This window comes from Ursus americanus, chromosome 11 (assembly GCF_024610735.1).
Source record: "Ursus americanus isolate L20-20 chromosome 11, mUrsAme1.1.p, whole genome shotgun sequence".
NCBI lineage: Eukaryota > Metazoa > Chordata > Mammalia > Carnivora > Ursidae > Ursus > Ursus americanus.
Window position 1 is genome coordinate 48,646,157 of NC_142137.1, and position 18,941 is coordinate 48,665,097.

General features: G+C 35.0%; 1 protein-coding gene across 1 annotated transcript in view; it reads left to right on the top strand.

Moving 5' to 3' along the window:
* The first annotated feature begins 4,067 nt into the window (after positions 1-4,067).
* Positions 4,068-18,941, top strand: part of PDE7B (phosphodiesterase 7B) — a 319,969-nt gene continuing 305,095 nt past the window's right edge. Inside the window, exon 1 of the mRNA XM_045814715.2 lies at positions 4,068-4,488. Coding sequence (XP_045670671.1) covers positions 4,468-4,488 — 21 coding nt within the window. The 5' untranslated portion in view covers positions 4,068-4,467. The remainder of the gene's footprint in view (positions 4,489-18,941) is intronic.

The following is an 18,941-nucleotide window of genomic DNA, read 5'->3' on the forward strand; positions in this document are numbered from 1 at the left end:
TAAATCACTCTTGAAAGACATTGAGGAAGACACAAAAAGATGGAAAAATATTCCATGCTCATGGATTGGAAGAATTAACATAGTTAAAATGTCCATGCTACCCAGAGCAATCTACACTTTCAATGCTATCCCAATCAAAATACCGATGACATTTTTCAAGGAACTGGAACAAACAGCCCTTAAATTTGTGTGGAACCAGAAAAGGCCCCAAATCGCCAAGGAAGTGTTGAAAAGGAAAAACAAAGCTGGGGGCATCACAATGCCAGATTTCGAGCTGTACTACAAAGCTGTGATCACAAAGACAGCATGGTACTGGCACAAAAACAGACACATAGACCAATGGAACAGAATAGAGAACCCAGAAATGGACCCTCGGCTCTTTGGGCAACTAATCTTTGATAAAGCAGGAAAAAACATCCAGTGGAAAAAAAGACAGTCTCTTCAATAAATGGTGCTGGGAAAATTGGACAGCTACATGCAAAAGAATGAAACTTGACCACTCTCTCACACCATACACAAAATAAACTCCAAATGGATGAAAGACCTCGATGTGAGACAGGAATCCATCAAAATCCTAGAGGACAACATAGGCAACAACACTACGACATCGGCCAAAGCAACCTTTTTCATGACACATCTCCAAAGGCAAGAGAAACAAAAGATAAAATGAACATGTGGGACTTCATCAAAATAAAAAGCTTCTGCACAGCCAAGGAAACAATAAAAAAAACTAAGAGGCAGCCCACGGAATGGGAGAATATATTTGCAAATGACACTACAGATAAAAGACTGGTATCCAAGATCTACAAAGAACTTCTCAAACTCAATACATGAGAAACAAATAATCAAATCAAAAAATGGGCAGAAGATATGAACAGACACTTTTCCAATGAGGACATACAAATGGCTAACAGACACATGAAAAAATGCTCAAAATCATTAGCCATCAGGGAAATTCAAAGCAAAACCACACTAAGATACCACCTTACGCCAGTTAGAATGGCAAAAATCAACAAGACAGGAAACAGCAATTGCTGGAGAGGATGTGGAGAAAGGGGATCCCTCCTACATTGTTGGTGGGAATGCAGGTTGGTGCAGCCATTCTGGAAAACAGTGTGGAGGTCCCTTAAAAAGTTAAAAATTGAGCTACTCTATGACCCAGCCATTGCAATACTGGGTATTTACCCCAAAGATACAGACGTAGTGAAGAGAAGGGCCATATGCACCCCAATGTTCATATCAGCATTATCCACAATAGCTAAATCGTGGAAGGAGCTGAGATGCCCTTCAACAGATGACTGGATTAAGAAGCTGTGGTCCATATATACAATGGAATATTACTCAGCTATCAGAAAGAACGAGTTCTCAACATTTGCTGCAACATGGACGGCACTGGAGGAGATAATGCTAAGTGAAATAAGTCAAGCAGAGAAAGACAATTATCATATGGTTTCACTCATTTATGGAACATAAGAAATAGCAGGGAGATCGGTAGGAGAAGGAAGGGAAGAACGAAGGGGGGTAACAGAAGGGGGAATGAACCACGAGAGACTATGGACTCTAGGAAACAAACTGAGGGCTTCAGAGGGGAGGGGAGTGGGGGACTGGGATAGGCCAGTGATGGGTATTAAGGAGGGCACATATTGCATGGTGCGCTGGGTGTTATATGCAAATAATGAATCATGGAACACTACCTCAAAAACTAAGGGTGTACTATATGGTGACTAACATAACATAATAAAAAATTTAAAAAAATAAAATAAAATAAAATAAAATATCTTGAATATACAATGACTTCCAAATTTATATCTATAGCCCAGAACTGTCCCCTGAACTCCAGGCCTATATATTTAACTATCTACTCCACATCTCCTACTCAATGTATCCTATGTAATCTTTTACTTAATTGTTATGATCTGTCTCCTCTCAGAAAAATCTAAGTTTCATGAGGGCAAGGGCCTTTGTGTTTGTTCGTGTTCATTGCTTCATCTTTAGCACTTAAAACAGTGCCCGCACAGAGTACATAATCAATAAATATTCGTTGCCATTGAATGAAGGCCCAGGACCACTTATTTCAGCTCAAAACAGGTTCTTCTTCCAGTTACCCCCCTATCAGTAAGTGGTAACTCTATTCTTGTTTGCTCAAGAGAGGATCCTGGAAATTATTCTTGATCCCTCTCTTTCTCTCACACCCTGCATCTTGAAATCCTGCTAATTCTCTATGCACACACACACACACACACACACACACACACACACACAAACACACACACGTACACCCTTCCAGATTCTGGCCCCCTTCACATTCCCCAGCTTCACCCAAGTTTAAACCATTATTGCAATGGCCTCATTATTGGTCTCCCTACTTCTACCCTTGTTCCTCTAGAGTCTATTTTCCACACAGGAGAGGAAATCCCTTTAGAATTTATGTTGATCATAGGCATTCCTTAGTTCAAAACACTTTGATAGGTTTGCCATCTTAGAATAAAGTCTAAATACTTTAAGTGGCCTGTAAAATACTTCCTGATCTTGGCACAGACATATCTCCCTAAACCCATTTCTTCCTTTTGCTCATTCTCTTCCAGCCACTCTATTTCCCTTGTTCTTTGAATATGCCAAGCATTCACCCGTCTTAGGACGTTACGCAGCTTCCTTTGCCTGGAATGCAGAGACACAGATGACCTGCTTCTTCATTTCATTCAGGCCTCTGCTCCAAGTTGCTTTATCATAGTGCTTCCATGATTGTTATACCTAACCAGCAAATGCACACACACACCCACACTACTTTTGCCCTTATTTCAAAGCCTTATTTCAAGCCTTTTATTTCAAAGGCTTATTACCAACGGATATTATATATTTACTTATTTTTATTGCCAGTCTTCACCCTTCCCCCAGATGTAAAGTACATGAAGGCAGATATTATCTGTTTTGTTCATTGCTGTATCTTCAACATCAAAGATGAACCCTAACAACTACAGGCTTGTTTAACCCTACCACGTAGGCTCATAGAGAGATATAAATACCTCCTTTCTCAAAGAATCAGTATTAATATTTGAAAAAGGACTCTGGCCTTTCGTGAGTGATGTGCCTACCCCTAAAACATTTTCTGTGTCTAGAGCAAGGGAGAAATCTAATTGGCCAGCCTGGGTCACAGGCCCCTCATAATTCTGTTGTGGGGTGGGAGTTCAGGGGTGGGGTTGGGGGGAAGGCTCTGCAATCCATAGATAGAGAAAGGAAAGTTTCCAAAAGAAAAAAAAAAGAGGTAGCAGAATGGGGCAGGGGGAGAAGGGAGAGAATATGGGGGCAGAAACAACAGATGGCCACCACTGAGACTTTGCAGAGTAGGAAGAGAAATACAGGGATAAGCTGGGACCCCTGGTAGAGGAAGTATCCCTAAATAACTGTACCTTCACACACTTTGGGAGAGGACATACTGAAACCCCAGCATGCCTGTATGGCATCAGCGCGCCCTGCTTCTTGAATGACTCCCTGTGAGGAGTTGCAGGAAGGATCTCCCTAGCATGAATAATCCTGACGCTTCACCACAGAGACTGGAGGAAAGATAGAAAATCAGGGATCCGCAGCATAAACATGATTTCTGTTTTTCACTGCACATAATATTGCTCACTAACTCATTTTCAGAACTCTGCATCTATGACTCTAAAGATTAACTAACGACTCATTTTTAGGTAAGGTTGACAATGAGTTAGTTTTGAAATAAGCAACAGCTGTGAAGTGGGCATATGTACACAGATTCACATTTGGAAAAATATATATATAAATCTTGCCGCTATTATTTAGCTCAAGGCTTTTTGTCTATTTTTCGTTTTGTTTTTGATACACGCAACCGCGAGGTATTTCAAATTTTTAAAACTTATTCCTGAGTATAGAAAATGTTTCTTGGGTTCTCCTGAGAGTAGGGTGCCGGGGCTAACCACAGGCAGGCACACACACATTCTTCCCATAGTACAGTACTTTAAAATTAATAGCACATGCAGAGGAAAAACTAAACCCTTTGACGTCACTCTTGAAATGAGGAAACATAAACAGAAAAGGCTCCACTCCAGTAAGCTGCCAGAGTTGAAGCCGATTGGTCTCTGCTTTTCCTTGCCTGTGGCAACTGACAGCACCTCCCAGCCTAGCAGGCCGGCTGCCTGCCTGCTCCCCCAGCCAGTCGGTGGGTCTGGGCACTGCAGCAGGCTCGGCTCTGTCCCAGCGCTTGCCTGGGAGAAAAGTCGTGTACTCACCCAGAGAGAATCTTTCTACCTTCTTTCTCTCTCGATTTCTCTGGGTGCTTTTGTGTTTCTTTCTTTTTTTTCTTTTTTTTTTTTTTTCTTGTTTTTACTTAATTGTATTCCTAATCCTGGATGAAGTTGCTGGATTCTGCAGCACAAGTCTTCATGAACAAGCAGCACCGCTCAGAGATTTCACGGCATTCAAAGGTCACAGAACTGCCACTATGGTTAAATGTCTTGTTTAATGGTTGAGGTAGGTACAACAAATTTAAGCGGCAAGCTCATTTTTCTTGAGAGAACAGAATCACAGAGAGATGGCAGGAGTTTTATTTAAAATGAACCTGTACATATATATTTTTTTCGTCTGTGATTGTTACTACAGCAACCAGCTTTTGAATTTCCTTCCTTTTTCTAGGCGAACTGACTAAACATTATCACTTACCCTGAATTAACTGTTTCATTCCAACCAGCCTAATGAGAGACTCCGGGATTTTCACTGCACTTTGAGCCCCCGTGGAGGAGGGCTCCTTTTTTCTTTCTTTTTTAATGAATGCAATATTTCTTCTTAACATAAATCTTAGAGTTGGGTCATTTTTCCTTTTGGTGGAGGCAGAACAGGAAAATATTGTTACAGAGATTGGTGAGGGTTGCAGGACAGGGAAAAAGAAAATCAGTTTTTTTTTTTTCTCTTGAGTTTGTCATGTTGGTTGATAGCAGACTTCAAGATGAAGAAATTAGTAGGAAGAGAAGAATAAACTGGTAATAAGGCTGAAGGTAGAAAAACCTATAGAAGGTATGTCAGAAAAATGAATTCTTGAGGAAAATGCACTTTATCACCTTGTTGCATTTTTTAAAAAATATTCTGGATTTGGAAGTCTGCACAGGAGGTGCAGGCACTGGGTTAGATGACCAATGGTTTAGATCTTATTATTTATAAAGGAAACTAAAACGTTCTTTACTAACACTGTGGATTTGCTAATTATCTTTTCCTACAATAGTTGAAAGTGGAGTGAGATGTTTAATTAGAGACCTCAGTGACTGAGCCGGGGATCTAATTAATCATCCACAGATTCTGTTCTTCATGTGCTTTCGCCAGAGTGACTGAGTAAACCTCTTTGCACCAGAAGGCAGGCATATACAGTAAACACACTAAATGCTGCAGGAAGCAGGGCAAATAACACAGAGCTAATGTTGTTTCAATGACACATTACTATTATGTGTTGAGGGGGACCCCTGCTAAAAATCATTTCTGTCAGAGTCCATTTTTGTAAAAGCAATTCCAGTAACATATGGTAAATGTGGATTTCCTTATTACCCTTCTCAAAGTTATGCAATAGCAAGTAAGACAGAATTATTTGAAACCATGACTCTGTTTCCAAAATTTCTTAACTTGATTTTTTTTTTAAAGATTTCTAGTCTCCACCTCGAGAAACAGAAATTTAAAAAACTGGGTCATGTTAGAAATATGAAGCAAGGTATCAAAGACATAGTGCATTTCAAAGGGTTAACAAAATTAACTGCCTTAGACTCAAATGTACTAAGTTAAGAACTGCAAAAATATTAGCTCCGAAATGCAGAGGATGTGCTGTGAATGGACAATCGCTTTTCTGCAGTGCCTAGTGGGAAAACAAGGACTTTGTGTGTTGCAAATGCGGCTCCTCCATTTCCTCTGCTTTATCTTGTATTACCGCCTGGGAAACAAAGATGGGTGTCAGTAGTTGCGTCTTGATTGACATTTTCTCTAATAAAGTGAAGTTGCTTTTTCTCTCAAGTAGAAGCCCGAAGTTAACTAGTTGCAACTCTGAAGACTGTATCCTCTTAAAGGACTTTTTTCTTCACATTATAAGCTGTCCAATTTCATACCGTACTGACTCAGTTGAACAACAGGAGACAAAAATCAGTGGTGACTATATGTTAGCAAATTAGCTAGCAGAAACCCTTTTTTGAATCAAGTTACTTAGGGTAAGGGTGGAAAAATCCAAGATGTGTCAGGAACAGACATCGACTTAGGGAAAATCATTATACCAGTACATCTTTTGGTGCTTTACATGGTGTTCAACACAAAACTATTTATTGTCAGTTCTCAATAAATAACTAGTTAAAATGTTTGCTGAGCACTTACTACTTTTCATATATTGTAAATTATTTTAATAATTTTAAAGTATGGCATTTTTGACTGTCTTTGAAAAATGTTTTTGGTGTTAATCCAGCCTAAAATATAATCTAGAAATGAACACATCAATAGTACAGAGGAGGGCATTCTAAACGTTGACTTGTGTTATTTTCAGCCAAAGGACATCCTACTCCAAACAGATGCGAAAGTAAAATGACCAAGTTTCCTCCAAGTGGGAATGTACCACCTTGAAAATGCATCTGCCTAGTAATTAATCTTCCAAAGTCTAATTTGTTGTTAGCTAGGCTCAAATCATAGGGGAAGCTGCTTGTCAACTCACAGGACATGGTGTTGGAAGGAATTTTTTAAGCGCTAGACTAATCTCAAGCCAGATGAAGAGGGCTTCATTATATTAAAGAGAATTATCAAAATTAAGAATTAGGATATACTTCAGAACATCTAAATGTAAAAGCTGGGGTGCCTGGGTGGCGCAGTCATTAAGCGTCTGCCTTTGGCTCAGGGTGTGATCCCAGCGTTCTGGGATCGAGCCCTACATCAGGCTCCTCTGCTGGAAGCCTGCTTCTCCCTCTCCCACTCCCCCTGCTTGTGTTCCCTCTCTCGCTGGCTGTCTCTCTCTCTGTCAAATAAATAAATAAAATCTTTAAAATAAAATAAAATAAAATAAAATAAAATAAAATAAAATAAAATAAAATAAAATAAAATAAAATAAATGTAAAAGCTAACAGGTAGTCTAAGTGGTTCAACTCACACTGACTTTTGGGGGACAACTTATTGGGGGAAGTAGGTAAATTACCAGGGACCCTGGATGTACAGAATGTCTTATTCAAAAAATCTACCGTCCTATGGTGGACACACATGTGCTACTTTGCACACGTATCCCGAAAGTAGCCTACAGACAAGTATGAATCTCTCATCTAGGAGGTACATCTGGCTGAGAAAGAAGGGATTTGGCATTTGGACATGCAATGAGCCCTATCTAACAGTTCTTCCTCGTGGTGGCATCTGCATTTCTCCCAACCATGTGCCTTGGGGAGCACTCCCATCATTCACATGGGAGCAGTCTTGTGATCAGTACCATTGGCTTCTAGGAGCATCCTGGGTGGCTTTGTGGACATGCTAACTTTGAGGCATGAGATGGTGCTTACTTGGTGTATTAGCAATGTTTAAAGTTATCAATATGGAAATTTGCGGGAGAGAAGGGGGAAAAGGATGCAGAAACCCAAACTGACTGAATATCTACTATATACAAGCATTGTTAGTGATTTGAATACAGAGAGTGGAGCATGTCAAAGTTCTAGTGTATTACCAAGGTATTTATACTTTCTCAAGAATCATTTAGGTATCTAAATGATTTCATTTGTACTTAGAAAGTGCCTGCATGGAACACACTAAAAAACAAACAAACAAACAAACAAACAAACAAACAAACAAAAAAACCCAGCAGGCAGAGACAGGGGACCAGAGTGGGTCTCCTCATTCAGGCTCTAACTAGATGGGTGACTCTGAGCCACTTGCTTACTCTTGACCTCAGTTTCATTATCTATAAAGGAAACTGATTGTATTGTGTTTCTAACAGTCCTTTTTGGATGAAACTTTTTTATAGTATTCTTAATTTGGAGTCTTTAAAATAATTCCATAAATATATAATTGTGAAAAATCAAACCTTTATTCAAAAAACATCACTGTGTGTTTTCAACATGTCAAGTGAACAAATACAAAGATAGATAAGCAATGATTCCTGCCTTTGGGAAATTTATGTTCTAGTTGAACATATAAACGAATAGGAGAGTCTGTGCAGAGAAATGGAGGAACAAAGGAGAGTGTGGAGGGAGGTGATGATGAAGAAAAGTGAAAGAGAAGAGGTGACTTTATGCAAATTAGAATTTTAGAAGAAAACTAAATTTTCTATGTATTTATTTCTATTATTGCAATCTTTAATATGATCAATTGAAGGCATTACCATTCTTCTGAAATAATATATGTAACGGTGGTCTAAAAAAAATACGTTAAAGACAGCCAAAGTTTTCCGCATTGGTTGAATTAAGTTACTACGCAGGATGGAGATGGTGAATTAAATCAGTGAATTAAATCAATGTGATGATGGTGTCTTCTTTATCATCATTTGAACTTGGAACCCCAAGGAGTATAGAAAACAGGAGTCCTTCAAGAACTTTAATAGCAGTCCCAGATGCCAGCATCCATTTGGTATAAGCAGGGAATGGTCACAAGCTGTGGTGGTCTTGAGTATTGATGCAATGCGGTGGTGTTCTGGGAAATGCCCTCAGTGTTGGGAGGTCTTACGTAGGAGCTCGGAACTTCCAGAGATGACCCATGTGAGTTAGGGCACATTTCTTAAACTTTGGAAGCCTCAGTTTCCTCATCTTTATTTATTTATTTATTTATTTATTTATTTATTTATTTTTTTTAAGATTCTTCATCTTTCAATGAGGCTGTTGGAATATTTCCAGAATGCCTTTTTCCTTCCCAAATCTGACAAGATTAGTATTGAGTTCTTATCATTCATTTGTTTTTATTCTTCTACCTCTTTCATCCTTTATTTCTTCCACTTCCCTTTATACTCTGCTTTTGCTCTGTTTTCCAAATTTACATAATTTCACCTCCAAAATATTCTCATTTTCAAAGAAAAACAAAGGCCAAATAAGGCCCTGAGTTTGGAGAATTTCTCCTCAGGAAGACTATTGCTCCCCAGGGAAGGTCACCTCGCCTTGTCCCATTTCTCTTGTGTGAGGCTGTAGTGCTCCTTCATACAGTAAAGGGACATGCTCTGTGTTCATTGTAGGGGGGGACTTCAATGTTACATGACAAGTGTCTTTCACTTGAGTGCCAATCACGATCCTGGATTTTCTATATTATTTAGTTTAATATCTCCTTAACTGAATTCTGGTTTCTTCAGAGTAACTGAAAATGTGTTGATAATTCAGTTGGAGCAATCCTCAGACGAAAAATATTTTTTTGGTGAATCTGTTGTCCATTTAGTACCTGCTCTGAGACCTTTACCGTGATGGTCCAGGGTCACTGTGTCATCCTAGTGGTGGGATTTGATGCAATTCAGTTACCCTAATCCAGACACACTGGTGAGATCCTGCTTAGGTCAGAACATTCCTCCTGGCATCTCCTCTGGGTGACAGTTTACAGTTAACAGCTCAGGCATGGAGAACAGGGAGCAGGGTTTGTAGTTTCAGATAAAACTAAAAATAACTCAATAAACACACAGGAACCTATTAAGTAATATACAAGTTTTAATATACTACTGTATAAATACCCCAGTATTTTAAAAATCTAAATCCTTTCATGGCTGCTTTATACATTTATTGCATGTAGTATAGAAGTAGGAAAATAATAACCTTAGCCAATATGCCAGTAAAGAAAGTTTATGTCATACATTTAGCTTCCCTCCCTCCCTCCTTCCCTTGTCTCCTCCCTTTCTTACATTTGTAAGGAGAAGATGGAAAAAATTAAGATTGGTAATGGGATGTTGATGGAGTTTCCTTTAGTAAAGTTTGGAGTAATGTTTGTTTTAGTTTTTCCTTTCTAGTGGTTGGTAAATTCACATAAGATTTTTTATTAAAATTCCTGTTCAGATTGTTTTCTTATTAAGACTTTTTGTGTTTTACATTGTCATAATTAACATATAAATAAGAAATACATAAAATATCCTTTCAACACGATGAAAATTATCATTACCTGCCCACTGCTTCAGTTATACAAAGTAAAGACTCTGTTCAAAAAAGGAGTTTATACATGACTTAAATATACTGAAAGAATATTTAAGAGTTCAGAGTTCTAAGAATATGTCTCTCTTCTCCTGGGATGGGAGGTCAGGTCTAGAGCCACTCTGGGGTACAGCTGTTTCCCTGGGTCTAGGTTAGACATAAGGAGGTTAACATATGCCTGACTTGGTCAGAATTTGGTATCAAAAGATGTCAAATGGTTAATGACTTACATACTGGTTGACCCTAGTAAATTTTAGTCTAAGAACATACCAAATTATATTTATTTTTATATTCTTTGTAATATAAAAAAAATCAGAAGCTTCCTGAATCCAATTATAGGTGAGTTGTTAAATATGTTACTTTAAATATATGCAATAGAAAACCATATAGTTATTTAAAAGAATGTGCTAGATCCTCATGCACAAATATGGAATGATTTTTAAGATATATCGAGTAAAGAAAAAGGCTACATTAACATTTCCACAACTATATATACACATTCATACACATTGACAGGAAATTTCTGGAAGTTCAAATAAAAATCATGAACAGTGGACGCCTCTGGGAGTACATGGAGTATGGAATGGGAGCAAGACTTACTTTTCATGCATATACTTTAGAATTGTTCAGCTTTTCTCCCCATAAGTTTATTACATCTACAGTGGGGGAAATGACAGATATTTATTTATTGTTGTGTGATATTTAAAGTTGAGAAAAAATAGGAAGTAAAGGAAGAGTTCTGTTTTGTTTTTAAATTGCTTCATTAGCTTCTTCCTTCAATCCTTTTGAGTTTTTCCCGTGTGCCTTTGACGTGGTGAGGGAGCACCGTTTGACCAACCAGTAACCTGACGTGAGGAGACAGACAGGCCGTCACTCCTGCTTGAGTAACTTTGGGCTAATCATCACTCTAAGCACCAGTTTCCTCATGGACAAAAACAAGGGGCTTAGGGAAGGTCAAATTTCCTTCTAGCTTTCACACATGTCTAAGAAATTTTTTTGGCCCGTTGGGTGCCCAACTATTTGAGATTTTTCTCCATCAACTGAATATACATAGTTTACTGTACATATTTTATTGGTTTGAACATTTTACTCAAATTTTCTGTTTTAGAATTTGTCAGTTTGGTTTAGTTTTTTCAATTAATTAAATACACAAAATTTATATTCATCCAAATAGTGTTTAGGGAAATCACACATCATTGATAGACCTTTAAAATTAAATTCTACTATAATATCATTTGCTCACAAAATGGTAGAAAACACTATTTGTATTAAGATGTGTCATTTGTCTGCAATACAAGCAACTAAAGCTTCAGTTTGAATATGATTTATATATTTTTTGGTTTTCCAGGAGGAAAAAAAAAGACTTTCATTTCCCTTTCTCATTATGCTACTTGCCAGCTGTGTCCAGTCAGATGAAAGAACTCAGTCATTCACAAAAGTGTAGAAGCATTCTCATAAAAGGAGATGCTGCAGAAATACAAAGGTCTAAAGAATGCCTTGATTTAGAAAAGGTCATTAAATTTAAGAAAAAAGTTGTTTTCCATGTAATAGAAATATAGCATATTACTATGTCTTTAAGACTAGTGTTCTTGCTTTTTCAACTAAAATGAAAACAGTTTCAATTTGGTTTTTAATTTGATTGGGAAAACATAAGTATTAGTCATTTTAATTATTCAATAATTTTTATTTTATGTTTTTCTAGGCTTTACTATTATGTTTGGAGTAAAGAGTAATCTTCAAGTAAAAATAAAATGAAAGGGTAAACATAAAACTAATAGGAATTTTTGTGATTGTAGTTTTTGAACGACCAGAAGCAACATTCTAAACTTTTCTCCATAAATCTATTTTCATTATTTAAAAAAATCATTAATCACTTAAAATAATTCACTGGCTTATAAATATAATAATTGAGAAATACTGTCTTCTTTTTTTTATTAATATATTGTCCCAAGTGCCTATGTGTGAGTGCATGAGAGAGAGATTGAAGGCAAAGACCTTCTCAAACTTGAAAACAAATGTATATAAAAGCTTTTTCTGTGGTTATTCATATCAAGAAGACAGTGATTTGGAGAATATACCCTACTGAAAAGGCCTTCTTTAATGCAATTCTTTAAAAACAAATAAATGCATTTATTAAATTAAGTGATAATAATTACAATTTTTAAAAAATTCAGTTTGTATGTTATGTTGTGGAAGAGAAGGGAAAGCAGGAAGAAAAAAAAATGAGGTTCCGACTTTTTCAAGGGACACTAAACTTGTAACCTAAAGCCCTGAGTTCAAGTTCCAGATGGTAGTCTTTCTGAGAGTAATACTTTCAGCAAGTTATTTAGAATTTTTGACTTTTGTGTTTCTGCAATGTAAATTTATTTTTTAAAGATTTGTTTGTTTATTAATTTATTTATTTGAGAGAAAGGAAGAGCATGAGCAAGAGGGAGAAGCAGATTCCCTGCTGATCAGGAAGGGGCGGGGGAGCCTGCTGGTGGGAGTCTGATGGGGGACTTCATCCCAGGGCTTTGAGATCATGACCTGAGCTGAAGGCAGACACTTAACCGACTCAGCCACTGAGGTGCCCCTGAAATGTAAATTTGAAGTAAAGTAACTTTAGGTTCTAAAATTCTAGGATTTACTTACTGTGCAGTTGCATTGGCTCTTATATGTAATTAATCACTCCATTCATAGCACAAATATCAAGTCACTTTATTCTTGAAACATTCCTATTAGGAAAAGATTAGTTGTGTCCATTTTAAAGGCAAGGAAATTGAGGTTCACAGAAGTTACAGCTAATAGAGTTGGTATGCAATCCCAGCTTTTTTATGTCAATATTTTATTGTTTTTATATGTTTAAAATGCTTTATGTTTGAAATTCATTTTTAATCATTCTAAGCATGAATTGAAATAATTTATTTATGCAAAACACAAAAATATCTATTTCAAATGTTAAAGCAATCTATTTGATATATTTATTTACAGGATGTTCCAATAGATAAAGGAACAACACTATTTCATTTTAAATGAATTCACAATGGATGAATCTGATACTTTAAACTTCAGAAGCCTGGCTGTGAGAGGCAGTATAGTGTAATGGTGAATGGTGCAGAATCTGGCGCCATTCATTGTGGTTCGTTTGATCCCGAGAAAGTCACTTAATCTCTTTGGGCCTCACTGGACTTACTGATAAAATAAAAGAGTTTATACTAGTTCCTCATAAGATTGTTGAGAAGATCAAACGAGGTTTACCTGTAAAATGCTTAGAACAGTGTGTGAAAGACAGTAAGCACCGTGTATGTATGAGTTGGTACTATTTTCTTACAAACTATAAAAATTATTTCATGAAGTTGTAACTATTTTGTGTATAGTTGGGTGCTTTAAACATTTAAGAGAAATATAGTTTTTTTAAATTTTTTAACTTTCTATATTAAATAATAGTGCATATACAGAAAAATACCCATCATAGAAATGTATGTAACAATTCACTTCTTATAAGTGAACCTGCACAGCCATGACCCAGGCCAAGAACTTGGACATTGTTACATTATTGCCACCTCAGGAATCCATCATACCTCCTGCATTCTTCCATTCACAATAACAGGGTGAGACTCATTCAGTTGTTGCATATGGCTGTATTTTGTTTATTTTCATTATTCTGTAGTGTTTAATTACCTGAATATGCAAGAATTTGTGGCCCATTTTGCTGTAGAAAAACATTTGAGTTGTGTCCGGTTTTTTAATATTATAAAAAATACTGGCCTGAGTATTCTTGTACCCGTCTTCTGTGTACGTGTACCTGTATTTCTGTTGAACGTATACTTAGGAATAAGTTGCTGGCCAACAGAGAACATTAATGTTCAATCTTAGTAGAAAATTCAAAAATTTCTCAAAGCGGTTCAAATAATATATATTCTTACCAACCATATATATATCACTTCCTCACTAACCTTACTTATTAGCATTTAGTAGGTGTGTAATGATAGCTTATCACGGTTTTAATTTGCATTTTCCTGATTATTAATTAATTGAGCAATTTTTCACTTGTGTATTGGTCAGGTAAACACCCTCTGTCAAATTTTTAAGCAAGTCATTTAGATATTAATTTATAAGGATTCTTTATATATTTTAATACCTTTGGTTGCTATATATGTTACAAATATTTTTTCCCATTGGTAAAATCTCCTGTTTTATTCTTCAGGATTATTTTGGTCATTCTTGGTTCCATATACATTGTAGAATTAACTGAAGATTCCTCCTCCCTATGACATAAAACACTGTTAGGATATTGATCAGTTGGGAAGATTGACATCTTTCCTGACTCCCCCAATTTATAACATAGTATGTCCCTCTATTTCTTTAGGTCTCTATTAAATTATCTCAATAATATCTTCTAGCTTGTTTTGTGGCCATTTTACAAATTCCTTGCTAGATATTTTGAAATTATTCTAAATGCTATCTCTTCAATTTCAATTTTAACTTTTTGTTATTAGTACATAGAAAAACCAATTTTTCTACATCAATTTATCAACAACCTTGCTAAACTCACTTATTAATTCTAATACTTTATTCTGTAGATTCCTTTCATTTTCTAGATAGGCAATCTTACTATCCCAAAAATTGACAGTTATAAATCTTCTTTTTCCATACTGAACTTTGGTCTTATTGTACTGGCTAGAATTTTCAGTAAATTGTTGAAGAGGGTAACAGTGGGTAAATGTATTGTTTCAAATCTCAGAAGAAGAGCTTTCAATATTTTTTTTACACTAGTATGATATTCTTTATAATATTTGGAAGTTCCTTTCTATTCCAGTTTGCTAATTTTTATGAACGAATAGTTATCAAATGTTTTTCTGATACCTATCATATGATTTTTCTGTATCATTCCATTGTGATGGTGATTGATTTTACAATGTCAAATCAAACTTGAAGTCCTAGAATAATTGGAATTTGGTTATGATATGTTGTGCTTTTTTTTCTAAATCCCTCATTACTTTGTTTCTGGACTGCTAATAATTTTCAGCATTTTGAAACTGTGTTGATGAAAAAGATTAGCCTAAAATGATCCCTTTTGGTAACAATGTTATCAAGCCTCCACAGACCTCATTAAATTAGAAAAATTATTCTTTTAAAAAATGTTTTGGGAGAATTTATATAAATTTGTGTTATTTTTTTCCTTAAATATTTGTTAAAAATTATAAATAAATCCATCTGGTCCTGGAATATTTTGTGGGCAAGTTTATAGTTATAGTTTAAATTCCTCTAATTTTTATGGGCTATTCAGATTTTTCTACTTTTGTTTTCAGTTTTGGTAAGTTGTGTATTTCTAGGTCTTATCCATTTTGTCTAAATTTTGTGACCAGCATGAAGTTGTTTGCAAAACCCTGTTTTAATATTAGTCTTACTTTTTATTCTTGCTATTAATTTATTATGCTATTCCTGTTTTTCTTTTTTTTCTTTTCCCTATGGCTTTGTCAAGATCAATTTTATTAGCTATTTCAAGTGAATGAGTTTTGGTTTTTTTAATCCTCTTCATTTATTTATATTTGTTGTCTATTTTTAATTCCAGTTCTTTATTATTTCCTTCTTTCTCCTTTCTTTAGGCTTATTTGCTGGTTTTTTTTTTTTTTTTTTTTTTTTTTTCTATTTTCTCAAGTGGTTTTGTTGTTGGTGGTGGTGGTTTTTGTTTTGTTTTGGGGTTTTTTTGGCTCATTTACTTTTCAGTCTTTCTTCTTTTTGAATATATACATTTAAAACAATAGATTTTCCTCTAACAGTTTGTGCTGCATCCCAAAATGTAGTGTTTCCATTATGAGTTAGCTCAAAATAATTTCATTTGTAATTTCTTTTTGGACCCACAGATAAAAGCATTTATTAATTTTCAAACATATTGGGATTTCCCAGTCATCTTTTTGTCATTGTTTCTTAGTGTAAATCTACTGTGATCATAGATCTTACTGTGTATGATTTAGGTCTTTGAAATTTATTGCAGCTTGTATGTATGACCCAACATATGGTCAACTTTTGTAAATATTTCACATGCACTTGAAATTACTGTTTATTCTGTGGTTGTTAGGTACAGTGCTTTATGTATGCCAGAAAATTTGGTAATTGTGTTATTCAGATCTTCCACATCTTTACTGATTTTTTTCTGCCTCTAATTACTGAACGAGGTATGTTAACAACTCCAGATAATTGTGGTTTTGTCTACTTTTCCTTTTAGTCCTGCCATCTTTTACTTTATATATTGTGTTAACAATGTGAAATTGCCATTTTTATGGATCAAAATAGTTGAATGTCAGCATTTTTATATAAATTAAACTAATAAACTAATATTTTAATGGTGTGCTATTAGATCATAACTTCACAGTGGAGTGATAATTGGTTTGGGGGAAGCAAAATATCCTTACATATCACAATGGTTTAAGAGACTCACTACACAGATATACAGTGTATATGGTATTAAAGTTGCCTGAGGCAAGGTGAGTAGGGGAAAGAGAAGCTAAAAAGACTCCTTAAGGGGATGGGATGATAATGGAAAGAGATTGAAAAATACTTCAGTTAGACAAATTATATCTTCCTGGTGAAATGAAACTTCTCACGTAATAAAACATCCCTTTTTTTTCTCCATCAGTGCTTTATGTGTGGCTTATTTTTCATTCTTTTAGTGTTTAATTTTCTGTATGCTTATGTTTTAGATTTGTCTCTTTACAATGGATGTAAATATTTTTTTATCATTCAGTCTGATTATATTTGTCTTTTCAGAGGAGTATTTAGCCCTTTTATATTTAATGTAATAGTGATCTATTTGAGTTTAAGTGCTGACTCACTATCTACATTCCATTTGTTTTTCCTGTTTTATATTTCTTTTTATCTCTTTGTTAACCATCTTTTGGGTTGAGTATATTTGTCATTGCATTGCTTCTTTCCCATTAGCTTGTTATTTTTACATTCTTTCACAATGTTTAACTGGTTGCTAATGAGGTTACAGAATGCATCTTTGACCTAATCAAAGTATAATGCAAATTAGTACTTTTATCACTGTACGGGAAATTTGAGAACCTTAGAATGAATGCCTTAACTATTTTTATACCTCTCTTGAATTGTATGCTGTTTTTAAGTATTTAATTTTATATAATTTAAGTCCCACAATAATTATCGTTATGTTATTTATTCAGTCATATATACTCTTCATTACTTTCTGCATCTCCTGAGGTTACATATAGGATTTCTTTCAGTCTAGTGATAATTTGGTTTGAGTTTTCTTTGTCTGAAATGACTTTATTTTGCCCTTTTTAAATGTGCATGTTTTCTTGGAACAAAATTCTAGATTGATAGTTTTCTTTCCCCACTTCAAGACATTATTATATTGCTTTATAACTTTCACTGTTTCTGTTGATGTCAGAAAACAGTATTTAAAAGCAATCTTTCCTCTTTACAAAAATTTTCTTGACGGTTTGTAATTCTTTATACCTTTGATTTCCAGTAGTATTACCATTATTGCTCAGTTGTGGTTCTCTTTGAATTTATTCCTATGAGGATCTATATGATTTCTTAAGTGTGCATCTTGATATCTTTCAACAATTTTGGAAAACTACCATTATTTTCTTTTTTAATATTGCTTCTGCCCCATTCTCTCACACTATTCTTAATGGGACTCCAGTTTCATATATGCTTATCTTTGAATATTTCTACCCCCATTGTTTACTTTTGTTCTCTTTGTTGTCCATTTTGGATATTTTCTTTTGACCAGTATTTTGTTTTTGTAATTCTTTCTTCAGCTGTATCCAATCTCTCGATTAATCCATTAAATGAGTTGACAACTTCTCTTATGACATTTTTCAGTTCTAGAATTTCTAGCATTCTTTTTTGTAGTTTCTAGATCTTTTTCAAAATTCTTAATCTTGTCTTTCATATCCTTGAATATATTATACATACTATTTTAAAGTCTATGTAGCTGCTTTACTTATATATTTTGAGTGTCTGTGTCTATTATCTGCTAGTGCTCCTGGTTGGATCAAATTGTCTTGCCTTTCATATGCCTGGTTCTTTTTGGTGGAGTACTGGACATTGTATACAAAAAATATGGGGATAACTGAAGGCCTGGTGTGATGTTATCTTTCTCCAGATAAGATTTACATTTGCTTCTGTCATATCACCAGTGTCAGTAATAAACTTGACTGTCTTAATCTCATTTTATGTTGAATGAATGTATATGATGTGCTTGAAAGAATGACTGGCACAAAGTAAGTCCTGTGCAACTATCTTTCTTTCTTTCTTTCTCTCTCTCTCTCTTTTTTTTTTTTACCCTTTATTGTTTTCTTTAATGGCTTTGAAAAGAGGGAAAAGGAAGGTGGTATTAAGGATAATTTACATGGCATTAGATGCACCAGAAGTGAATTCTCATTTTTTTAAATTTTGTCTTTTTGCTTATATTTGAAATAAATGTAAAAATGAGAAGTTGCAGTCATCAATGTCATGAACTAAATAGATAAAAAATTAGTATGTGTTCACCTGCCATATTTCACTACGCCCATTATAACCATTATGCAAAAGTTTAAAAAAACAGGAATTATAATCTCAACAGTGGAATTGCCTTATTATATAATTATTACTTGCCAGTAGCACTTTGACAAACATTATTATTTTGGAGATTATTAATACCTTGGGTCTTGGGTCAAAGAACTATTTGTAATACACAGATTTTCATCTGCACTCACATTTTCAATTAAAGATACTTACAGAAAAGTATTATTTAATTCTTGATTTGTGGTTTTGGTGCCTGGAATCTAATGTTTTAGATAGTAGCTGATATAAATTAGCTACACTGAACTATTAGCAACTTTCTTTATT